Source organism: Neophocaena asiaeorientalis, unplaced genomic scaffold (genome assembly GCF_003031525.2).
Source record: "Neophocaena asiaeorientalis asiaeorientalis breed wild unplaced genomic scaffold, Neophocaena_asiaeorientalis_V1.1 scaffold72, whole genome shotgun sequence".
Taxonomy (NCBI): Eukaryota; Metazoa; Chordata; class Mammalia; order Artiodactyla; family Phocoenidae; genus Neophocaena; species Neophocaena asiaeorientalis.
This window is the reverse complement of record NW_020185336.1, coordinates 2,370,686-2,397,200: the sequence shown is the minus strand read 5'-3', so window position 1 is coordinate 2,397,200 and position 26,515 is coordinate 2,370,686. Positions and strand designations below refer to the sequence as shown.

At 37.5% G+C, this 26,515-nt stretch overlaps 1 protein-coding gene across 4 annotated transcripts in view; it reads right to left on the bottom strand.

Moving 5' to 3' along the window:
- Positions 1 to 6,591: 6,591 nt before the first annotated feature.
- The window catches only part of GRB14 (growth factor receptor bound protein 14), a 121,036-nt gene continuing 101,112 nt past the window's right edge, over positions 6,592 to 26,515 (bottom strand). For 2 of the 4 annotated variants that reach the window (XM_024736004.1, XM_024736001.1), the window contains 9 exons: positions 24,139 to 24,249; positions 23,852 to 23,947; positions 17,879 to 17,959; positions 17,341 to 17,403; positions 12,652 to 12,768; positions 12,488 to 12,560; positions 12,253 to 12,340; positions 9,970 to 10,063; positions 7,978 to 8,653 (listed from right to left, as the gene is read on the bottom strand). In XM_024736004.1, the coding sequence (XP_024591772.1) occupies positions 8,507 to 8,653; positions 9,970 to 10,063; positions 12,253 to 12,340; positions 12,488 to 12,560; positions 12,652 to 12,768; positions 17,341 to 17,403; positions 17,879 to 17,959; positions 23,852 to 23,947; positions 24,139 to 24,249 (870 nt within the window). In that variant the 3' untranslated portion in view covers positions 7,978 to 8,506. Of the gene's footprint in view, positions 8,654 to 9,969; positions 10,064 to 12,252; positions 12,341 to 12,487; positions 12,561 to 12,651; positions 12,769 to 17,340; positions 17,404 to 17,878; positions 17,960 to 23,851; positions 23,948 to 24,138; positions 24,250 to 26,515 lie in introns of all 4 variants that reach the window. The other 2 variants (XM_024736002.1, XM_024736003.1) reach the window with 2 other exon arrangements.

Here is a 26,515-nt window from a genome sequence, read left to right as displayed (position 1 = left end):
TGACTTCATATTTTATGTTTAGGTTTTTGAACTATCTGAAATTTATTATGGCATAAAGTAGGGAGTTGTGAAATATTAGTTGTCCCATCAAACCTAAAAAACTCAGCTGTTTCCTCATTGATTCTAATTCCATGCATATTCTTTATTCTTTCTTTGGCTTCTCTTTTCCATTTTAAAGAAATGTGAATTTGCTCAATGACACTTGAGTGAAGCAAACTTTACCTTTATAGAAATCCAAGGCACTGTCCCAGGCACCAAAGGCTGTGGCTTGATCTTCCTCTTTGGCAATTAGCACCATTTGATCCTTTTGCTAAAATATGTTGCTGTCACATGGATCTTCTGCCATCAGGTTACCCTTGGCGCTCTGAGCAGTCTCCTGTCTCCAGGTTCTGCCACAGAAGCCCTTGTCTCTGCTCTCTGAGATAAAATACTTAGAGTCTCATGTCCCAGGCATTCCCCAATCATCTGCCCATCCACAGAGCTGTGGATAAGAGGGACACAGATTTCTGCTACTCAAAAGTAAAACCCAAACCACCATCTGCTTCTCAATTTCAGCTAGACTATATCTCCCCTTTGGTTAGGCTGTTTCCACTTCTTGCAACATATAAATAAATATCTTTTCTCCTCTTTGGATAATCTAGCTTTTAGTACTCTTCAGTACTTCTAAATGACAAGGTTTTATCACCTCTTTTCAGGTGTGAGGGTAGCTCAGATGTTTACAATCACAATGTTAGTCTCTGCTTTCTGAAGTAAGGATAGGAAAAATAGTAGCTTTCTTCTCTTGTGAGTCCTCAGCAACAACAGCCAAAAACAGGTTGCTCAGTTTCAGTTACACAATAATCACATTAGTTGGTTTATAAATTATTTTAATCACTCTTACTTTATGTATGTTTTAATATGTTATAGAAACACCCCTCCGTTTTCTGAGTACTGTTGGCTATTCTTATATGTTTATTTTTCTGGACAAATTTAGAATCATTACTACACCATGGGAAAAAATCCAGTAGGATCTTGATGAGGGTTGTATTGAATTTATAGGTTTGCTGAGTACTGAGACTCCAGCAGTTTGGTTTTTTTGTTTGTTTGTTTGTTTTTTGCGGTACATGGGCTTCTCACTGTTGTGGCCTCTCCCGTTGCGGAGCACAGGCTCTGGACGCGCAGGCTCAACGGCCATGGCTCACGGGCCCAGCCGCTCCGCGGCATGTGGGATCTTCCCGGGCCGGGGCACGAACCTGTGTCCCTTGCATCGGCAGGCAGACTCTCAACCACTGCGCCACCAGGGAAGCCCTCCAGCAGTTTTTAAAAGCAGAATAGGAGAGATACCATGCCACCAGCCCAGAAAAACACGATGGGAATTCTGGATGTTTTCAACTGGATTCAATGTGAAAGCAATTTTTAATGAGTATAAATTTTCAACGAAGGAGAATAAGGATGGAGGGAAACTGAAATATCATTATTATGATTAGGTAAATGATCACAGGGTATACCTGAATTCTGACTTTTATCTTATAATGTCTGAAACCATTTCCTCATAGATGTTCCATAGGAACTCCAGATTTAGGAGTTCAAAAACTGATCTTATATTCTGTTCTTCCTCATCATTGTATTGATTCATTCAACAAATCTCTATTGAGCACTTAATATCTGCCTTAGATACTCTGCTGAATTCTGAGGCTACCGCCATGAACAAACTCCTTTCTTGCCAGGAACTTAGACTTAATAGAGAAAACAAAAATTAATGACTAATTCAATAGAGTGTGACGAGCATTGCAACAGAAAAGTGGGAGGAACATACTGTTGGATAACCTAACCTAATCTATAGTCAAGAAAATTTTCCTGAAGAAATAGTATGTTACGTAAGCCCCAGAAGGGGGAAAGGGTTACCTGGGTTGGAGAGAACAGTAAAGAAATGTGTTCAAGATAAAGGGACCAGTATGTGCAAGGGCCAAAGCCAAAGAAAACATGTCAGAATAGAGTCTATTCCAGGGAATTGGCTAGCTGGAAAATAGAATGCAAGGATGAGTGGCTAAAGATAATGCTGGAAATACAAAGGCCAAATCATGAAAGCCTCATAGCCCTTTTAAAAAGGCTTTATCCAAAGGCAATAGGAAGCCACTGAAGTTTTTAAGTAGGGGAGTGAGTAGTATGATCAAGTATTTTTGAGAGATCACTCTGTATAGAATGAACTTGAGGAGGGAGGGTGGGTATACAGAAAGATCAGAACAAGAAAGACCATCTAAGAATCTGCTATAGTAGTCTAGGAAAGAAAGTGGTCCAGATTTGTGCAATGGCAATGGAAGTGGAGAGAAATACACAGATATAATTGACATTTTACAGCACTTGATACTTTCTAGGTTGCTGTTTGGAAAGCTGGTGGTAGCACGGTTACTGAGCTATGAAGCTCTGGAGGAGATCAGGTCTTGAGGGAAGATAAAGAGATCCATAGAAATGTAGAGTTTGATGTAACTATAAGATATACAAGTGGAGAGGTTGAACAAGTAGCCGAATAAATGGATCTAAAGTTCAGAAAGGAGGCACAAGTTTTAAAGCCACTTAAGACGGTATGTGAAGCCATGAGAATAAAGGAAAGAGTCTACAGGGTTGGAGTAAAATAAGGAGGGAGGGAAATTAATCCTAGGACGTAGCTGAGCATAGCAAGATTTAAGGGATGAGCAAAAAGGGCAACAAGTTTGTAAAGAAGACCAAGAAGAGGCATCCAGCAGGATAGGAAGAATGTAAGGATTTTGTTGACATGGAAAACAAAAGAAGGGAATGGTTCAAGGAGAGAGTGGTTAGCAGCACCAAAGTTGCTGAAAGAGCATGTAAGAAAGGTCTGAATTTTTTCCTTTTATGTGGCCACAGTTTCAGGGAGGTGGGGTGAATGTCAGTGAGTGAGTCACAGCAAGTGAAGAAACGGTGATGCGCAAGAAGGTACATTATAAAGGGGGAGGGCAGGGAATGAGTTAGGGTTGCTGCTAAGGCAAACAAAGGGTGATTTTTTTTTTTTTAACGATTACAGAAAGTGAAAATTATATCTTAGCTGAGGGCAGACTGCTTTTTGGTTTTTGTAAAACAATCTACATCTACTTGGAAGGCCGAAGCCCAACTCAAAATTTCTGACATTTGTTCCTGTTGTTTGAATTTCCTATTTCTGCTGAAATTTTATTTGCTTGCGTCCCACCTAAACCTTGATGTGGAGCATGGTCCTTTCTCTGGACTTTCTACCACAACTCTCTTCCAAGTCATTTGTATGTGTGGAGACTTCATATCAGGTTTGGGAAAATGAAAGGTTGTTAAATTGTAGAACCACACAGCAAACATCCCAAGAAATATGTCCTCAATATCCATGTTCTTAAGAGTCTTTTTTACTGCCTGGTCTCAGGACTTTGCCAACGGCCATCTTTCTCCTCAGCTTCCAGCCTCCCACCATCTCATTAGGCCCCTTGATTCATTCTGTTGCTGCCTCCCAGTCTACTTCCATGCCCAAATTATCTTCCAATGCAAAATGAAGTTCTCTGTACTTACCTATTTTTTTTTAGCATCAAGCCTTCAGGCTCACCTTCCTATATAAAGAGGTTCTAAATAAAGAGAATTATTTTTCAAAGAATTCCAGTGACATCTGTTAAAATTGGACCTTTGTTACCTCATAATTATCACAATCTTCCTAGTTTCTTTGACCCTAAACCTACTAATAATTTTCAACTCCTCCCTTTGCTTCTCCAATGTCTGATGATAACACTAATGATTCCCCCCTCCATAAAATCATTTTTTCATGCCTATGGGTCTAGAGCAGGCTCTCCTGATTATTGCCCAGATTATTGCAATGGCTTCTTGATGAGCTCTTTGGTTTAAAAGAGGTAAAAAGACTAATAAAGCCCATTCCTGATTTCAACCAGGTAAAAATTAAATGGGGCGCCTGGCTGTGGCTTTCCTTAACTAAAATGTAAACCACTTTGCCAAGCTTGCCTTTCCAGTCCTATTAGCCATGGCCTTCCCCTCTGTCGCATGCCCTGTATACTTCAGTTACAATGAAGCTGTCATTTGCTGAAAAACTCTTAAATTCAATCTGTGCACTTTCCATGCTGCCTCCACTCCCCCTTTGACGACACTGTCGGCTCTTTCTCCAAGGTTTTGTAAATGTAAATCCTACAGGCCTTCCAGGACCCATCTCATTCTTCCTATCATTCAGCAAGTGTAACCAATGTCTCTCTCCCATTGTATTTATAACACTTATCCAGTTTGGCTTCTAGGACACATATTTGTGTATCCAATACTCTAATATTCAATTCTGCATCTCTAAAAGTGCCTTTCACATAATAGGCACTCAGTACATGCTGAAGTAAACTTAACAAGCACACAAGGTGACAGCATTGTTTTCAGCTTCTAATCAGATTGCCAACATTACAAGAGCTTCTGAGGGGAGCAGAATCCACTCTAAGTGTACAACCAGGGACACATTTATTCAGTGAAAGTTTACTAATTTCCCAGAGATGTACCATCACCTAAGAGTCCTTTATTCTTCCTCCACTCAGCCATGTGTTAGCTCAATTCCTGTGTTGTCTAGGTGGCAGTCTCTGGAGCAGGTTTTGAATCTTCTGTACTTCCCATCCTATAAATGTTATTTGGGGGGAGGGAGATGGAAAGTATGAGAATCTCAAATCTCACTTTATATTTATTAATCAGCAAGTGGAAGGGAGCCCGGGAGTCTGTAGGATCCGGTGCAGTTAGGGACAGCTGTCCACAGAGTCCCTACAGATGGTCTGGGTACCCCCCACTGTACTATAACTGTGGCTACTTCCACAAAAGCAGTCTTATACAAAGGACTGAAACCAGGGCAGAGGCACGATGTATGACATATATTATGTTGTTCTTGGCAGGAAGGGCAAACAAGTGGTGGCATAGCAAAGATTCTCAGTGGTGGAATGGGCAGTGTCCCAGGGAGGTGGAGTACCTAAATGTACAATCACTAATATAATAAAAGATACATCGATTAAGATTCTAGACCATGTGCTAAGCACTTTACATCAATGATTTCATTTCACACACACACCCCCGCCTCCCCCACTGAAGAAGTGGTGGTGATGGTGATTGTAATACCCTCTACAGAAAAGAAGAAACTGTGATTTGACCAAGGCTACATAGCTACTATGTAATGGCCTGGAATCCAAATCCGCAAAGTCTAACCTCAGAGCTATAATCTTAATTCTAGCTTCTAATGCCTTGTGTATCACGTGGGGTCGAATTAGGAACTGGTGAATCTTTTATAATTACAAAGTGAACCAGCATGGTAAAGGACTAGTCACCTGATACCCCACTGTAGAAACAAGTATTTATGCTGGTTAAAAATTCACTCAGATCCCTTTCCCAAATTGGGGGATCTCTGCAATGACGTTTTGGGTCAGTATAGTTATGTGCTCAGTCCAAAGGCTTGCCTTTCTCTTGTTCACATCTATAATTTGTGGTCTGAGATACATGCAGTTAGAGACATTACAAGCAGTGCCCTGGTTATGAGCATGCCTAAGTGTCACAGATGGTAAAAGTGTAGGAGCCAGCACTGGCAGGAGGTGATAATCCCACTAGAGGCAGGTATGAAGGTTTGGTTGAGTGTTCAATAAGTGTTACAAGAAAGCTGCATCTCAAGCAAACTACTCTGTGCCCCGCTGGTGTGGGTTAACACTGACTGAGAATCAGCTCCTGTATTCCCTACAGAACGTGAGACAGAAAACTAGAGGCTTTATATGGGCAACAGTCAACACAGCCAGGAGACACAGCAGGCCACGCTACAGCAGCGTTTCCACCCGGGGTCCACCTACATATACAATTGTAGAGTTATGTTTCTATAATTACTGTGCTTTGAAATTCTATTTACTTTCTGCATTTAAAGACATTCTGTGAAGAGGGTCCATAAATTTCACGAGGCTGCTAGATGGATCCAAGGCACAGAAAAGCTTAAGAATGCCTGGCAATAGAGGGAAGAGCTTTCTAAATATGGAGCCAGCTTGAAACACCAAATTGTACCCATAACCAATGATAATCTTTCCTCTTCAGGGAAATCATAATCCAGGTGATAGTCTGGTATCCCTACCGTAACACAACTACCATATGTAGAGTTGGCACTGTTGGTGATCAGAAGCTAGAGACCCCATGGGCCTCTGATTAACTGATGCTGACCACCACCCTAAAATAGAGCTAAGATAAAAATTTCCAACTAATATACTCAAATCAGTCAGGTCTTTGCACCACTATACATGTGAAACAAGTAATTATTCTGAATTGAAACACTCATAGTTTTTATCTTGTTTGACCTAGTTTTCCTGAATGTTTCAAAATAAATGATTCTTCCATTTAAAAAAACGAAAAAGAACAATGTGGACCAGACCTGCTGGGTTTTTTTTTCTTTCTAGGAGAATAAAGTATACTAACTCCAACATACGAAAAGAATAAAAGAAGAAAACATAGAGCTAATCTGACCTAATCGCACTCTAAAATGGTGCAAGATAGCAAAACTTGGCTAAACCAAAATGAAAAAGAATCCAAAGGTAATTCACATTTTTCTTGGAAATCCATTTTAATACTGTACTAACTCTTGACGTGTCTGACACTCTCAGATTTCATTTCATATAAGATTTACATACATACACACGTGTTCAAAACCCTTTATCAGAAGGAATCAGGAAGGATAATGTCAGCCCTTCCTCAATAATTTTTCTTGGCTCATGCTTTAAGACCAAAATGAGCAATTACGTACAGAATCTGGGCTCCACAACAATAAATTTAGATTGTGAATGAAGTTAGAGGCACAAATAACAAAGACAAGCACAAACTGGTCAATTTATGAGAGTCTAGCATTTAAAATATTACATTTTCTGATATTGTCAATTTGACCCTGGTGCAAAATAAGAAAATGCATATCAGTTCAAAACACAAAATATTTTTATAAATCAGAAATAATCAGAGATACTCTACAAGGTTGAAAGGGTCGAGTGTGTTTACCTCTTGCTCCTCTATTTAGGGGTCCTATGTGTCATTCAAGCCTTTGTAGACACCAGATCGATATTTTATAGCATCAGATTTATGTTCTGAGTTTCAGTGTTTTAAGAATTAGGTTTGCTTTGGCAAAGCAAATTGAGTATTTTTAGAATTCTGCCAGTAATTCTTTTTTCAGTAATAATTGATTTTATTAGCATTGTATGAATGTTTTCAGATGCTCTATTACCAAAAATGAATAGCTTTTATTTAAAACTACAGTATGCATTTTTGTAATATTGTTCTTAAAAAATCTTCTTAACTTTCCCAAAATGTTGTTACGAGGATCAAAGGGGATGAGCAATATTTTGTATGATTTTAACGTTTATTTAATGTTTTATTTCTCATCTTTTTTTAGAACAATGAATACCCTTCTTACAAAAAGTAGGAAAAATAGAGTTATAAATCCCAACAAAAACTTTCTAGATGGTCTCAGTGAGGTGATAAGGGAGGTGGGTGCCTCATGTTTTCAAAACCTTTTCCATACCGACATTGCCAAGGTGAGATGATGAAAAGGGAGTAGGCAAAGAGAATAGCATGGATTTACCTATTCGGATCTTAATAGATTTTGCATCTTTGATTTTAACATTTTGATCAGGTTAATCATCTAGTTGTATAAGGATCTAAAGAAACTTCTGAAAGTTACAGGGTGGGGCAAATGTGAAATATTAATGTGAAAAATGTTACACTGTGACAGATTACATGCCATGAGAAATCATGTGCAAATTATATAAGTCCCCTCTATATTTTAATCATTTCCTTAAAAACAAGTAGATAGTTCCAGTCAATCCTTAAGTGAATGAAAAAAATGCAGTGAATAACGGGTCACTAATAGGTACAGTATCAGTGTAAATATTATAGTGTAATTAATAATTTAATATGTAATAAAAGTCATCCTGAAAAAAAATCAATATATCAATACTTCAAAATAATTTTAAGCTGCTATTTCAAAATATGATTTGATTTTAAGGTTATAATAAACTCAGAAAATATACAATTCAAAATAGTTTTTAGTTTTATTAACAGGTTGTGAGTAGCTTCTTTTAATTGTTAACTCAGGTTTTTATCATACTTCTTAAGTTACAAAAACAGTAGTTAATTGAAATTCAGTCCACAAATAATTCATTCTGAGCCCCAGCTTTTTTTCATCCTTTGTGGTTGAGAATTCTAATGTTGCTATAGTAAATAAGGACAGAAAGATGTTTAAAATGTGCATAATTGAAGAAAATATTATAGTAATGGAAAATCACACAAGAACACACCAGATTTTTTTTTTGGAGGTTTAATTTTAACTAATATTTAAATGATGAAGGTAATGTCAATCCAAATCTTTACTTATTTGTAATGCACAAACTATTTTTTGTAACTTGTAAGAGAAATAGATTCTTTTCACCATGGCAATGCTTTCACCCTTATTTATGGTCTTCCTTTCTCTTGAGTCCTTTTTCTTCAGCAGTTTAACAAGTCACTTCTTGTTTGGCTAAAGTGCAATCCTAGCACAATAATGTTTCAGCTTGCAAGGAAGAACGCCCTTATTGAGTTGATAGAACTCCACCAGCTGGATTAGATCCGTAAATCTTGTGTGCCCATCATCCAGGGTGTGGAACATTTCACCATCATCTTCCACCTGCAACAGGAAAAACGACAAACTGGTAAGAAGGGCCAAATACCCAGAAAGACAATCATATTCTATTGCATACTGCATCTTTAAATGCCAAAACTGATGTGTTTATAATACTAAAGGACAGTGAAAAGAATGTTATGGCATGTCCACTTCTTCTTTGTAACTTCACTTGCATTTAAAAGAAATACCATCTGATCCTAAGGTAAGCAGTGTGGCTCTACTTTCTCTGTCTCTAAATTCTCTTAACGTTCAGTAGTTAGAAGAGTAGGATTATTCTGAATCAATACAGTACCCAGTGAGAAACCGGCACTATTCAGTGTAAAAGTAACAAAAAATTTAATACTCCCACCTGCAGAAGTTAATTTCCATTTCTAGTTGTTGTCTACCTAAAGCCTTACTTAATATATTAAAAATGAATATTCACCATAATTTGTATCAGTAAACTGATTCTGGAGCAATCAAATACTGTGTTAGTGGAATGACAGCGTTTTGGGGTTTTTCTGTTTTTGTTTTCTGCAGTGAGATCTCAGGCATTAAGCAATTCATACGTGCCAGGGACATCGCTCACATAATCAATGAAGTAGGGAAGATACTTCACGTGGACTTTGGATAGTTCCAAAAAGAAGTCATTCAAAAAAAAGAAAACACTAGCAACTTAGCAATCTCATGTAATACCTTCTTGAAAGTAGACTGAATCTCTGTTCCACACTATCTGGTTCCAATACACAGACCACGTGCGTACATACATGCACTCGCGCGCGCGCACACACACACACACACACACACACACACACAAAAGCAGCAGAAGCAACAAAAAAATCCCAAAGCAAGTTGTGCCACATCAAAGCAGAATTACAGAAAATTTTTAAATGTGCTCAGAATAGTTTAAATAATGATCTCCAGTTCCACAGCACCTGTGTACCTATCCATAATGATTAAAAACAAAACTACAAAAAACACCAAAAAAGCATTGTGGGGACAAGAGAGGAAAAGGGGCTTGAAAATAACAATTTTTAAAGAACCACTAGAGGAATTCAGGAGAAGGAATTTTCAGTAACCTTTTAACAATAGGTGGCATGGGGTCTATACAATATTACCAAATCGTATTTCATGGGAAAAGGGAAATTTAATTTTTGCAATTCCTGTATTTCTTATATTAATTCAGTCTCATAAAACCATTTCTGCCAAACGTAACTCTAGTCAAAGCACAAGTTCCCAAATTATATTTAATAAAAGAACCAAAAAAAAACTAAAGTTTCCAAAAGCTTATGCATTAAGATCATCTCTAATATACGAATATGAAATCACAAATTACTTACTGGTATAATTTGAAAGTGCTTTATTTTTTGTCCATGACTCATTGACAGTACGAAAGTTTTGGGGTTGCTCTGACTATCCCGTACCAAGAAAACTCTAAAGAGAGAGAAGGATTTCAATATTTTTCTACATTTACTCATGGATTTCATAGAAATATAGCCTGTACCAAATCCAGGAAGTATATTCATAAATGTAGCCAGAATTTTCCTTTACTATGTATTCAGTGATGGGATTATCCAACATGGTAAACAATATGGTATAACATAAACCTTATACTATAAAACTATCATCAGAGCTAATTTAATTTTAATAGGATAAATACACAGCCGTTTGTCAGAATGCTTGCTCACAATAACCAATATAATGCTATGCTGGCATCAATAACTAGTGCTACGTCCTTCTTCCACTGGGAAAGCTGGGTATTCACATGTAACTCTTTGGTACAGGGAATAAGGCATTAGCATATTGTTATTTTAACTTCTGGGTCATGTTAGGCCCTAAAAAAAGAAAATTATTTAGAGTGAAATAATTTTTAACCCCCTCTTCTACACTGGGTCCTTTCTTTTGATTCTGGTTCCTACTATTACATACACAACAGAAAGTGAGAAATTAATATATTCTAAAAAATCAATCCTGAAATCATTTATTAAATGTTTGAGCAAAATATTTTAAGTAAAAGAAACACTCAAACAACATATACTTCAACCTTGAAGAATGCAGCAGAAAAGCCTCTATAACAGGCTAGAAAAACAAGACATGGCCTAATGGCCTGAGAAAAATGCTGCCAGGTGTAGATTCTTATTAACTGGCAATTCAGTGCATAACCAGCTTTATATTAATTGTTGGCAAACAGACTGTGCAAACAGTCCCCACTGGTGACTCCAATACTAATCTCACTGTGCCTGGGCGAAGAGACTGCCAAATCTGAGCCATCACAGATGTCTGATGAGATTATCCATTTCATCTGTGCTGTGTGAGATTCCGACATTACATCTCTAGGAGATGGGACAAAAGGGAGTTTCACTGGTCAATCAAGCTTAATTCTCTCCCCATTCCTGAGTAGATCACCACTACCACCTAGTGGATTGCCTGGCATCATCACATCTTTCCAAAAGAATACCCCAAATAACCCATTTTTTAATTAAAAATTAAAAAAAATAAAGATACTGCCATTCTTTATGCAATTATTTCATTCAATTTACAAAAAATGGGCTCAGAAGTAAGGGAAATTATAATTCTCCAAAACATTTTGACAATTCTTTGTGATTTATTTCTTTTCTTGGTCTTAGATGGTAATTCTGCTGATTGCTCAGATTTATATCTGAAAAGACCGTGTTCCATGCAGAGAAGTATATTGAAATCTTTTCTTATTTAGAGTCTACTGAAATGCCGACTTGCTATTAATAATCTTCCACGTGAAGGTGCATTTTTATCCAAATGTTAGTATTAAATCACCTTGAAATTTTGCCATCATCTTAAGCCAACCCATGAAGATATAAGATCCCATTACCACTTGTTTAAATTGATGCTGGTTTTATTTCTCATCCAAACCTCAATACAAGCTCCATAACTTGTATTGCATTTGGGAAGAGAATTCAGCTAGTATTATAGGAAGTATTGATATCTGAAATACTGAGTAATCTGAGAAAAAGAAAATTCTTTAGATCATAAATCTTGCATAATAAATTTTCTGTTTCTCCTGTCTCTTCTGTGGTATCCCACTAAAAGATAACATGAGAAGAGTCCAAAAGTACTGGTTTCATAGGTTTATATTCCTTTAAACTGTTAAAATTTAGAGAAAAGAAAATAGGGATGTAAACAGAAAGAAAAAAATAAGACAGTCTAAATATGTAAGAAACAGCTTTTTACTTTAACACACCCTGCATCAAACCTAAAAAAATGTATAATACGTAAGATAGTGTCATGACACAAACCATACTTTGCAAACATATTATTCGTTCAAATCAAAATGTTGACACGCCAAAACAAGTTCAGTTTTCCCCCCATCAATTAATACCTGAGATGCACAGAATGGGTAATATTAGTGATCACTGGTTAAGAGCAGAGCATCCTGTTCCGCTATCTTCTCCTTATGCGCAAATGCTAAGCACACACTATGTAACAGGAACTGTATAGGTATTGCTAGGATTCAATGACAACCATCCTTATAGAATAAAGTCACTTCTGTTTTAATAAGCTGAAGTCAAAACTCTCTGTGTGTGTTGAATAAGTCATTACTGATTATAGGAGAAATCAAAATCAGTGCTACTCAAAATCAAACTTACCCATCCACTAGACCTTGCTGAATGATCAATCGCTGAGCTTCCTCTCTAGAAATTTTGTGGTGAAACCATGGTTGGGACCGGTGGATAGCTGAAGAGATAAAGTGGAGGAATACAAAGATTTGTTTGAAATGATCACAATTTAATTATGTGTACTTTCTACCCTAACCCCTCAATGACTACATCTAAATGTACATCTTGCCACCCAGTTAGTCACACTGAACATGCAGAGACATACCCATGTTCGTGGCACAGCTCTGTGAAGATGCAGTGGGGCTACCATGAGTGCCTAGGCGTAAACATCCTTTTTTCTGTGCGAGGAAGTGGGAAACAAATTTTAACTTTCGGGGAGAAACAAATTCAAATCATAAATATTTTGAAGAACATGAAGCTAATTTGTACCCTCCAAGCTAGTCCTTCTTCAACTGCAACTGAAAGGGCTTCAGTGGGATTTTCTATAACTCTGCTTTTCTGGCCTGAGAAGTCCATTGCTACCAGGGAATTCTCTGATATACTTCTCTGGAAAAAAAAGCACATTTTTTACCTTGAAAACATCTTTGAAGTTACCTTTCAGTGCTTTGCTGGCAGTACGTTTCCATTTTAGGATGTGGTTCCAGAGGTGGCTAGCAGGAAATTAAAAAGTTAACAATACATATTCAACAGAAAATGGTGCTATAAAATATTTTGGTTAAATAAGTTATACAGTTATTTGTTAAGGTCATTGAATTAAGTGTTGAATAAAGAGATTAAAAGCTTTCAAGGTAAGCATGTCTTTCTTCTAAAGCAACCCTATCTCTTCATATTTAGAAAAGAATAACCTTTCCTGTGGCTAAGAAGATCCATCACTTCCAAACTCACCTCTCTATTATGCTTTGAGATTCATCAATGATCATTTAAATGTCAAATCTATCTACTTATTAAGATTCAAGATACACTAAAGCTGTAACAGACTGACTTACATCACTTCTTTAGAAACAAATAGTACCCATATTTTATAACCAACAGTATGTATTTTAAAAGTTTATCACATCAACTTTTCTCTAACTTAGAAAACGAATTTTAGTGAAATAATTCAGGTAACTCCATAATACTAAAATTTCTATGATTTAATACGTGAATGTTTTTTCATCTTGTGAGCATGAACATGGCAAAATGAGAGCTTCAAAAATAAGTCTGAATGACAAAAGAAGAACTGATATAAAAGGAAGACATACTCTGTAAACAAACATGATTTTAAACAAGTAATAAAGTCATCTTTTTCACGAATTACTTTTTGTATTCATAGTCTCTGAAGGTGAAAATAAAACATCCAAAACCTGGACCTTATTTTTATTTTTTTCTTTGTTTAGGGCTCTACTTTGTAACCATCTTTTAAAAAGTGTGCCAACCCAAGTCATGCATTCTAAAAAAAAAAACAGTTGTCGGAATCTTCAGTTATGAGTGTCACTCAGCATGGGGAGGGAGAAGGGTAAGCTGGGACGAAGTGAGAGAGTGGAATGGACATATATACACTACCAAATGTAAAATAGATAGCTAGTGGGAAGCAGCCGCATAGCACAGGGAGATCAGCTCGGTGCTTTGTGACCACCTAGAGGGGTGGGATAGGGTAGGAGGGAGATGCAAGAAGGAGGGGATGTGGGGATACATATAAATGTATAGCCGATTCACTTTGTTATAAAGCAGAAACACACCATTGTAAAGCAATTATACTCCAATAAAGATTTTTTTTTAAAAAAAGTGTCACTCAATTTATAAGAATTAAAACTCTTAAAAGACAAAACATCCAAAACCAGCATGAACAATGTTTAATAGTTTTTCCCCACTCGTCATTAATAGAAGAGCAACACAAAAACCGGAGTTCTCATTGTAAAGGATCAGCCAAGATACACCTGGAGTCTCCTGGCTTAAGACCATTTTCTCTCTCTCCACATGGATTCAGCCATACCCTGCTCGGTCTAACAGACTCTAGTCAAATGTCTGCTTGAGGGGCTTCCCTGGTGGCGCTAGTGGTTGAGAGTCCGCCTGCCGATGCAGGCGACACGGGTTCGTGCCCCGGTCCGGGAGGATCCCACATGCCGTGGAGCAGCTGGGCCCGTGAGCCATGGCTGCTGAGCCTGCGCTGTCCGGAGCCTGTGCTCCGCAACGGGAGAAGCCACAGCAGTGAGAGGCCCGCGTACCGCAAACAAACAAACAAACAAAAGTCTGCTTGAAACAAAACCTGGTTCATACAAAAATGGGAGGGGGGATAATTTATCACTGCATTACACATCCCACTTTATTAGCATTTATTATTTCCTCTTGAAACCTTGCTGTAGTGGTCCACAATCTTATTACGGTTCATCTTTATTTCTGGAGATTCGGCGTGCAATCTTTCATTTGTTATAGGAGGCTTCATAACTGACAGCTGCTCTTTCCAAACAGATGCTGTCTCTGTAATCTCTATTTGCTGTCACACCTTACTTTGCCCTTCTCACCCCGTGATCTTCTGTGCTGGGCTGTGGACCAGATGCATATACTTTTGCTTTGCTGACATTAATGAAAAGCTTCCACCTGCCCAAGCCAGAGAGTAACTAATCTCAAGCATAATGATAGCTTTATCCTTATAATATCTCTGCCTTCACATGCCAAGATGGGCTCTGTAATCACAAGGTTCTGATAACATAAAAATACCGTTAGGAAACAAAAACATAACCAGTTCTTATTCTTTTTTTCATTTTTCTCCTATAATATGACAGGCTGAAATGTAAAATAAGATCCCATGTTACATAATTACTTGACCTAAGTAGGGAGTCTACGATACAAATAAGTATTTTCATTTGCTACATTACACTAGGGGAAAACACAGGAATATAGAAAATGTTTTCTACTGAATGGCAGGTGGTGGATGAAAAATTAATAGTTTACCTTTGGTGGACAAAGAAATGGAAGTGAAGCAAAATCTGACTTGAACCGAAAGGTCATTTTCAGCTCAATTTCTTTCACATAGAAAAGTGATGTTGATAACATTCAGAATCAGCGTATTTCTCAAATATTTGTCCCTTTTTCTACTTCTTCCTTCTGGTGGGATAAATAGGGCAAGCCCTAAAAAAGTGTCCATGATTTTAATGGCATGCCTCTCTTTAAGAAAGAAGAGGCTTGGGTATATCCTGGATTATCCAGACCACACCTCGAGATCAGATCCAAACACTTTTAGTGAGGTTGGAACATGAAATGTTTTTCAGGCAGCTTAGCTAAGCAGCAACTCGTAGTCACTCACTCCCTGTCACCCCATTTGAAAGACCTACATAAACGTGTAGCACGGGCCTTAGTAAGAGGGCACAGAATTTCCTCAGACATTGTTCTCTCATCAGTGTCATACAGAGCCACAGGACATCAGAGGTGTAATCAACTCTAGAGATCACGCAACTGTCCCCCTTATTTTATACTGTAGGACAGCAGTGACTCAATCAAGGTCACGCTTACGGTAAAGATAGTAACAGGCCCTATCTAAGGTTCTTTTATGTACCACAGAATGGGAGGTACAGGGAAGAAAGTGCAGTTTGGGATGTCTAGCTCAGAGTCAAATGTGAAGAATAATAAGAACTTCAGTTGACTTGTTTTTCCCATCCCCTTGTTCTGGCCAGGACCATATTAACAGATGCTCCTTTAAATGAATCGCTTTTATTATCCTAAAAAGGACCAAATACGTTTGGCTTCTTGAAATATCTGCTGATGATTCTCATTTCAAAGGCTGATGGGATGGCTATTATGTGCTATATATAGTTATGATGTTCATTATAGTATGATAATTTTTTTCTCATTTCCCTTCTCAAAATGAATCCCTGGAAAAGAAGACAATATTGTTCCTTTAAAACTATGACTAAGTATGTGAACTTTTCCCTGTTGTTCCTTGAACATGGGGCCTCAATGAAAACCAGCAGAGGCAGGTGAGAGACACTGGCATCCAGGATATAGGTCACTGATTCTTTCATGATAATGTAGAAATTATCCTGGGATTCTGTATAGACACCAAAATAAACGCAAATACCTCCCCAACCTTTTTAGTTTCCTTCATGAAAATTAAGAAGAGTAGAGATAGAATTCTTGATGCTATTCTCTCTGATCATGTCAACTGCCATACAGGACAGGTCATTTTCCTCACCAAACAGAGACTTAAACCTCTTGTCCTTCTATCCCTATTTACAGCCAATTCATTCAAGGAATGTCTTCTCTCATACAAGGTGCTGAACAAGTAAAGCTACATTAACCAAAATGCCATAGACATACTGATCAACAGTAGGATCACTTGCAATGCAAAGAAGCAAGAATAATACCATACTTGTACACTAATGACAGTGATGAGACTAGAAAGTACTTACTTTATAACATATTTTTTCTATGATTAAGAGGACACCAAATAATAACTGCCTCCAAATCATGGCTGCTATTAACATGCTCATCCCAATGACTTTAAAAGAAATTTAGAAGGATTTAGGAAAGGATTAAGATAATAAAATTCATTATTCATATATATATATATGAATTAAAAGATTACAGTATGCTGACAAATGGTAAAAATTCTCACCTTAAAGCTATTGCTTTTATAAAAATTCATTACATTCCTTAGTTTCTTATTTTAGGGCTAAAATGTAATATGATACAAAGATGAAAAGTTACTCTTCCATAACGTAAAGCAACGTAACTACAGCATTGGAGTTCTTTTTCCATATTAGTCTATCAGACTTCATAATCAACATTATTTCATGCTTCATTCCTAGAGCTGAGCATTTATATGCTACGTTACATGTAGGGAAATGCACCTTCTTTGGTCACAGCCATGAAACGCATGTTTTAACCTAAGTGGAAATGTAGCACGTTAGCTGACTGTAACATGGGCTCATACTTCTGAATTCCTAATACACTCAATATTAAGGAGCACAAGCAAAAATAGCAGAACATAAACTTGGAGTTCAGAAATAAATTTCTTGTGTTAATGCACAGGAAATTAAAATTAGGTCCCAAAAAGGGGAAAAAATGTATCTGCCTGTAAATATCCAAGTGGCATTTAGTATAAATCTGCGAAGCGGTGCTAGTCTTAACGCAATGCACGACCTGTATTTTGGCTTGCATCTTTTGGGTTTCCTGGAGAGCAGTACGCTTTTCAAGGACCTGGAACTTCAAAAGTTTAATTGTTAGAAAGTCAGATTGCAAAAGAGCTCACAGGCTATGATAATCCCAGAATGAATATTTAAATAAATAAATAAACCCACCATCAAATCAATAATTAAGAAAGATCTACAATCTCAAGGACAATGTCCTATAAATTATCTTATTAAAATCTAATCCTCAAATGTAATGACAAAGAATCACTCGCATAATTCTTTCAAATATTTAAAGTTTCTCTTTACCATAAAACATGATTGTAACTGAATACTTCATGTGTGCTCAATTATTGTGATTTTATCACATAGGCTGCAATCATATAAAATCCAAAAAAAAAAAGTTCAATATAACATGATAGTAGGATGGTGCCAAAAAGTTACTTTACTTGACCAAAAGCAAAGAATGGAAATGTACATTTATAATGTAATGTGATTGCAAATTAATGTAAATATAAAATAAAATGTAGGTTCAAAAACTTGGTGCTTACCATGGGTGATATACTCTGAGAACTGCAGCCACTTCTACCTTGATATGGGTGCATGTAATTCTGGTACAGCTGCATGCCATACTGCAGAATAATAAAAACACATTCCCGCCACTTTTACTACACAGAGTTTTACTACAACTTTTGAATATCAACACTTTCATTAATTATACATCATCAATATAAAAACTGAAAATTATAAGCTTTCCTTAAAACAAGTAAAGCAGCCATACTTTTGAATGGTAAACTTTTAGTGTCCTAAATAGTACAGTTTAAAAGACAGTGTCTTTTATTTGGACCCACACGTAAGTTCTAGCTCACAATATAAAGATCTGGAACTGACACTCCTACTCATTATTCTTAGTGTCAATAGCACCAAAACCATTCGGAGCTTAGCAATAAGAAAGCTCACTTGGGAAGGGTGCCCGACTTTATGGTACAAAGACTCTGAGGATCTGACACACATCCTAAGCAAAACTGGGTAAAATTTACCATAATTCTTCAATGACTGATTGATGAATTACATTGTCTTTTGTAATCCATAAACTTGATCCTATTTTGAAGATTCTTGGCACTGTATCACCCTCTGGTAACAGTACTCTTAGGGCATTGTTTAATTTTTGGCTTTAAATTCAGGGAAATCAAAATGGTGGGGAATCAGGCTAATTTCAGACAAAGAGTCATGGCATACAGTGTAAAGAGCAGTAGATAAGAACTACAGAGGCTTTACTTTCAAGAGGTAGCATCATAAGAACTGGACTGCTAGGCTACAATTGGAAAGTGAGTCTAGAGTATAATTGGATTGTTAGTTTGAGAAACATTAAGAACGCCAACTGCCATGGCCCTCTATAATTCTCTCCATTTCATGGAGCCATTATGAACTTAAAAGTAGGTCTGATATAGAAGAGATTGAAGAGACACCATGGAAACCAATCTTACCCTTAGGATGAATTCCATTTAAACATTCTAACAGAGCTTTTCTCTACTAAAAACTATTTTCTTAAAAGCAATTGCAGCAAAGTGGATATATTTGGTAATTAGGCAGAAAATCAGAGGGAGGTGAGGGGAGTCACTGTTTTCAAGATTTTGCTTTTAACATGAATACAGTCATTTAAAATTCTCTGTGTTGACTTCTTTATCCAATTATTTCCCAACTTATAAAAATTATTTTTTAATTTAAGGTTTGATTGACATTAATAGGACCTAATGAAATTTATTTTAAATCAACTCTAAGCCTACAGTAACTTTAAAAAGAAGACAGTGGAGCTTAATTCCTAGTCAAGTTCATTTGGAGAATATACAATAGCCTGCAACCACAATTTCACAAGGACATGCTGCTTGGACACCTTTTATTTACCTGCAGTGAAAAGCCTGCTACCTACTAATAAGACTGTTTCCTTCAAAGATGTATTGTCCCTGGTACCTGTGGTGTTAGGAAGTTGCTTCTGTGCTGTTGAAAGTTAACTCTGGCTAAGGGGTAGGGCATGGGTCACCTTAACATTTCCCTGTCCTATGGAGGGGCAGATAAGGGACCAAAATGTGTTAGAGAGAAACTAGCAGAGTTCTAACTGAAGGGAAGGGGAAAAGACAACATGTAACTAGGACACTGTACATGAGCAAATCTCCCCTTTTCTAAGTCTTCTGATTTTTCTGATTCTATATGTAACTGGAATTTCTCCAAAGAGAATGGGAATATATCTGATGCTACATGAAGAGTTTACATGTGTATATGAAAAAGAAAGGAAAATAAAACAAGGGGCCAAATTCTTGGGGGAGGCTATATCCAATAAATAATACATAATGAAAAGAAGAAGGACACTTCTGGTCCAGCCAACATAACATAGACTAGTCTTTCCCTGCTCCTCGATACTAGGTACAATGATAAACTCTGGAAATAACACGATAGACAACCAAAGGAGATGAGCAAAAGCTACCTCTAACACCAGGTGAGCCCAGCTGCACCAGCCAGGGGGATCAAACCAGTGCCCCACTGACAAGCTGCCAGTCCCCTATTAGAGAGCCTCAAATGTGTCTGTGCTGGCAGGCCAAGGCTTCCTGTAACTGATTATTTTAAAGTGTAAAACAGATCATATCACTTTCCTATTTGAAACCGTGGTGGTTTCTCATCGGCTCCACGATAAAGGACCTCACTGATGCTGGCCTCTATTTCCAGCCTCATCTGGAAACACTTTGCCATAACTGAAATAAACAGGGAACACAGATGTGGTAGCAGAATAATGGTCCCCATATATGTCCACACCCTAATCCCTAGAACCTGTGAATATATTAGGCTACCTGGCAAAGGGGAAATAAGGTTGCAGATACAATTAAGGGTGCTAATCAGCTGACTTTTTTTTTTTTTTTTACATTTATTTTCATTTATTTATTTTCTGGCCGCACCGCGTGGCATGAGGGATCTTAGTTCCCCCACCATGGATCAAACCTGTGCCCCCTGCAGTGGAAGTGCATTCTTAACCACCGGACCACCAGGGAAGTCCCTAATCAGCTGACTTTGAAATGACGTGATTATCTTGGATTATCCTGGTAGATCCAATGTAATCACAAGGGTCCTTATCCAGAACCAGAAGAGAGAACCAGAAAAATGGCAGCATGGAAAGGACTCAGCTGGATATTGCTGGCTTTAAGGGTGGAGGAAGTTGCCATGAGCAGCCTCTAAAGGCTGGAAAGGGCAAGAAAATGGATTTCCCCCTAGAGACTGCAAAAGAGAACGGAGCCCTGTTGACACCTTGCTTTTAGGCCAATAAGACCCATTTCAGACTTCTGAATGACAGAGGTATAGGATAATAAATTTGTGTTTTAAGCCACTAGGTTGGTGGTAATGTGTTACAGCGGCTATAGAAAACTAATACAACAGAGCATCTTTAAACTGGGCATCTGTGACTTGAAAGAGGTTTTGAGAAGAGTCAAACGAGAGGAAAAAAAAGGTAAGAAGGAGACAGTCTTCCAGAAACTGAGCATTCTGGATATAGAAAGAACAAAGAAAGCTTTTAGTACATTTCATCATTTCTTAGACACACATTTGTTTTCAAACTAACAATCTGTATTATAATCTATGGCATCTCATATTCACTGTGGATGAAGTGACTTGCCATTGCCTGAAACTGATATGGGATTAAGAAGTCATTAGCATGAAAACCTTGCAAAAGGAATGCCAGTAGCTAGAAAGACAACCCCATGGACCATGGCAGAGCACTCATCTGAGAAATGATGCCTCCCCAAAGCTCTTGAACCACAGAGCTGGTTAATCTGTGGAAAATATGAGTATCCATGACTCTGAGATGAAAATGATTCAGAAAAGCCAGATTGAGAATATGAAGAAGTTTTAAGAATACCTCAACTAACTTATTTCATATATATGTATGTATATACACATACATACATATATATCTGTGTGTATACACAAAATTGATAACATCAACAAAAATGATGAAAATCAGGACTATAGGCCTAAATAAACCTAAATATTCAAATGAAAATAAAAATTATAAGTGATATGAAACATCGTATCACAATTTTATTGGCATAATTCTCATCTAATTACACAAAAAGTAATAGAGCATCCTAGTAAAATCAATGGCATGTCAGAGTCACTGAAAGACTGATTAAAGGAAGTGGGTTTACCACCTGCTTCTGTGTTGGGTGTTTGAATTTGAGGCCCTTAGAAGGGAGAAAAACTTGGCTAACAAGGTTGGAAAATATCTCTTCCACCAGCATAGCTGGACTTACAGGGTTCTGATGGAAGGGGAGAGAAAACCTGAGACCTCAAGATATTTTCTCTACCATAACTGTGATGGAGTAAAGTCTACCAAAGAGTGCCAGCTTCTTTATCTATAAAAGGCCAGCACTGGATGAACTCAGCATTTCTTAATCAGGCCGACACCTGGAGCTCAAGTCACTAACTCGGGATCCCCCAGGATGGGGCTGGGCACATGGAGCTTCAGAAAGCACCTCAGGTGATTCCAGTGCATATCCCTAGTTACGTAGTTACTACTGCTTTGACTGGTTGGTTTCCAAGACCCTCTAAAGTACTCTTCTTCATTTTGTTTGTTTGTTTTACATTTTACGACAATGAGAGCAAACAAGTGACTACTTAACATGAGGGTTTCAAAGAATCAAGATTTCTAAGATTTGCTGAAACCAAAATCATGACAGCCATTTTGACAGTAGACTATTTGAGAAACAAACAAATCTCTAATAAAAAGGTAACCATAGTGACTTTCTGCCATAACAGCAAAAGGAAGAAAATTTCACAGTTAATCCAAAAGCTTCCTTTAAATTACTTTAAAAAACTTTCTTCCTACCACTTCACACGCACTAGGATGAGTATTTTTTTAAAAAGTGGAAAATAACAAGTGTTGGTGAGGATATGGAGAAACTGGAATTCTTATACATTGCTGGTGGGAATGTAAAATGGTTTAGCCTCTGTGGAAAACATTCTGGCAATTCATCAAAAAGTTCAACATAGAATTACCACATGACCAGCAATTCCATTTTCAGGTATATATCAAAAAAACTGAAAGCTGTTACTCAGACAAATACATGTATAGACATATTCATAGCAGCACTATTCACAATAGTAAAAAGGTAGAAACAATCCAAATACCCATCAGTGGATAAACAAAATTGTTTATTTAACATATATATATGTTAAACAACACACATACAATGGAATATTATTCAGCCATAAAAAGGAATGAAGTACTGATACATGCTGCTACAACATGGATGAACCACAAATTATTATGCTAAGTGAAGAAACCAGACCCAAAATGTCACATATTGTATGATTCCATTTCTATGAAATATCCAAATTGGTAAATCCATAGAGACAGAACATGGATTAGTGGTTGCCAGGGGCTGGGAGTAACTGCTTAATGGGTATGGAGTCTCCTTTTGAGGTGAAAAAAATGTTTTGGAACTAGACAGAGGTGGCAGTTGCACTACTTTTTGAATGTACTCAATGCCTCTGAATTGTTCACATTAAAAAGTTAATTTGGGGCTTCCCTGGTGGCGCAGTGGTTGAGAGTCCGCCTGCCGATGCAGGGGACATGGGTTCGTGCCCTGGTCCGGGAAGATCCCACATGCCGCGGAGCGACTAGGTAACAAAAAAAAAAAAAAAAAAAAAAAAGCTAATTTGGTTAATTTTATGTTATGTGAATTTCACCTCAAAAACTTTCTTGCAAACCTGGTATGACAATGAGTAATTCTGATTCTGATTATTCTGCCCTTCTTAAAAGGAAATGGTCGATAAGTTTTATAATTATAAATTTAAAGTTGTGCTAAATTTGCTAGCATACAAGTTTTAAAAATAAATGTGTTTTCTATACATCCTGGAAGAAATCAGTTCTGTGTCTCTCTCTCCCTACCTACTTTTAGAACATTCTTACTCCTTGTCAAGATGCTTACCAATAAATTTTGCTTATGGAAGCGGTAATTTTTACTTAGCACAAAGGTAAATGTTTGAATAATACAGCTATAGTAAAATTTATAAAATAAGTTGCATTAAACTAGAAAGCAATTCACACAACACTTAAATAAAACATAAAACAACTGCACTAAACATATCCAGGTGGGCACATTTTAAAATATACTTCACATCGGATTGATGGCAATGTTTTTAAAATGCAGACTAAGTCATGGACAGGAGAAATTTCAATCAGTTATACTTGCTATATATGTAGTACTCTTACAAAAAAATAAAGAGCAGAACATTTTTTAAAATGGAATACTCCACACACACAAGATAAATGTATTAGGTTATTGCACTCTACTCTGGAAATGTTTATCTTTCAGATAAAAAATAAAATACACGCATTTGGTGGTGGTTATTTTTCTTCTTCCTCACATACCCACATGCATTCATAGCAAGTCTTCTGAATTTTGAAATACAGGTATTTTCAAACTTTGATGGTACTCCCAATGTTTAATAGAAATTCACACCTGCAGTGAGATTACCTTAAACAATCTAATCGCGGTCACCCAGCACGTCCTACTCTGCTCTTCTTCTGCACAGAGCATTTTCAGGTCTCGAGGCCCTCCTGCTTTGTTAGGCTAGAAGGCCACAGCACATTGTTTATCGTTAATGCATATCTTGAAGGTAACACCTGTTGAAATAAAAGCCACTAAAATTCTCCTATATATAAGAGAAAGCTGTCTCTTTTTAAAAGAAATTAAAAGAAACTCAAGCTTACCTAAAAGGCTGAGGCTTGCTTTATTCATCTAGCAAAATATTAAGCCTGTACCTTAAAGCAGAATCCATAGTTAGTCGGTGCTCCATGTTTTTTTTTGCCTGCCAGTGACACATAAATATCACTATTGCCAAATTCGCTGAAAAACTGCAAATGCCGTGGTTCCTTAAAAAAATATATATGTATGTTGAAATGGATACATATTTTTGAACTACCTTTTGTATTTTTATTATGTTACATAACTTATACCTTGGCAAAAATTATTCCAAATAATGTCACAGATACAAAAGGAAAGGAAAACTAAGTCACTATATCCTTAAATAACCAGGAGCTGGATATGAGATTATTTAATTTGAGAAGTAGTGATTTGTTTATAATTTAACTTCCAATATACAAAAAAATATATCTTCCTATTTTAAAATTACTTGCTTTAACCACCACTTCAAGGAATCTGAGGGAGAGAAGAGAGCAAAGCATGGCTTTTGAAAATGTTTTCTTATTTGGGTTTTAAATAATGGTAGTTCCACAAAGGGAAGAAGGTTGGTTTGAGCTTCTATAGCAGCTAAAGAAAAAAAAAAAAAAACAGATGATGATTCCTGCTTCATTGAGAAATGATCGTCCCTCATGTTTGTGTACTGCCTCACGTACCACAGCAAGCAATGAAACAGGCGGCATGACCACCTTCCTTTACAAAAGGAAGGAAGCCTGTACAGATACATTCAGGGAAATTACCTGGCAATGGAATGTGTCTGATTTTCAAGGCAAAGTGGAATCATGAAGGGCTATTTCTTCTCTGGGAAATCCATAAGATTTAGAGCTGGTCATGGGAAATCACTGGGTCATATTATTCTGTGATAGGTTAATAACTTGGAGAAATGCTTAATTCTGGGGTTGAATGTGTAATCAAAACTGACCACAATGCATTGGTTCTTTAAAACCTTGCTACTAGTCGCGTGGTCCCACACCAGCAGTATCAGCATCACCTGGGAGCTTATTAGAAATGCAAAATCTCATGGCCCACCCCAGATCTGCTGATTCAAAATCAAAATCTGCATTTTAACAAGAACCCAGGTGATGCATACGCGCTGAAATTTGAGAAGCAGTGCTCTTAAAACAAAAAGATAAAGCAGAGCATTCAGCAATTTGAGCAACCCATTCAAATCCAAATCCAAACAAATTTCAGTCTTTGGCCAGTAGGCTGGCTATTCCATCAGTGATGATTAGTAGAGCAAGAGCTTCTGTGTATGCAACTGTTTCTCTGTGTGTCACTGTTCTTGAGGCATTTTGATCTAATGGATGACTAAAGTTCCCAACTCCATGGGAGAATGAGGCAGAAAAGAAAATTGTTAAAAGAGACCCAGGGCTTCCCTGGTGGCGCAGTGGTTGAGAGTCCGCCTGCCGATGCAGGGGACACGGGTTCGTGCCCCAGTCTGGGAGGATCCCACGTGCCGCGGAGCGGCTGGGCCCGTGAGCCATGGCCACTGGGCCTGCGCGTCCGGATTCGGCCGCAACAGAGAGAGGCCCGTGTACAGCAAAAAAAAAAAAAAAGAGACCCAGCCTAGGGCCCTTGGAACAAGGGAGGAGAAGGGAGAAAAGTACTCTTGTTGGCAAGGCCTTTAAAACTTTATTCCTTGATAGAAACTGATTTGCTATTAAAAATGTCTGATTTCTATGAAGATGGAATAAAACCATCCCTGCCCACTGATACTGTAGAAGTCAATGTAGCTGAGTCATTTGGACGTGAGAAAAAGGCAGCTTAAGAAATACTGGAAGGACATAAGAGACATGATGAGTTTCTTCTCTTGACTGATTTTTGTTCCATTACTGCAGACACATCAAAGCTTATGACAGTACAAGACTAAGGCTGAGCTGGCATGGTTAGCGAAAGGTAAGCATGCAAACGTGTATATAAGGGGGAAGTTGGAGAGCAGGGTACTTAGATGTTTCTCTGTAAGGCATAGCCATACCTCCAAGGCTTGCGTAAGCGTTTATCTAACTCCCATGCAGCCTACATCTTTAGAAAGTAAAATAAATCAAGACCCTTCTCATAGAAAAAGGGCAGGAAATGGTCACTTTGCCAGGTAGAAATGTCATATTAGACATTAGATAACCTACATGATTTTTAGAGGTCATAATCCTTGAGTTTATCTAATATCTTGAATTTCGTTTTTAAGGGGGAATGTAAAATCATTTTCATATATATAGACTATGGAACACATGCTCATTCAGCACAGGCTAGAGAGAACACTATTATGTACGATGCACAGCAAAGTTAGACACCATGTTGAGGAGAGCTGAGGTATGACCTGAGAACAGAGCTTTGATGCCTATAATGTTGCCCAGCCAAGGGGGGACCACTGCAAGGATAAGAGTATCACTTCAGTAGATGGAATAGGAGCTGTCTTGTTATGTAATAGGTGGGAAAGGAAGG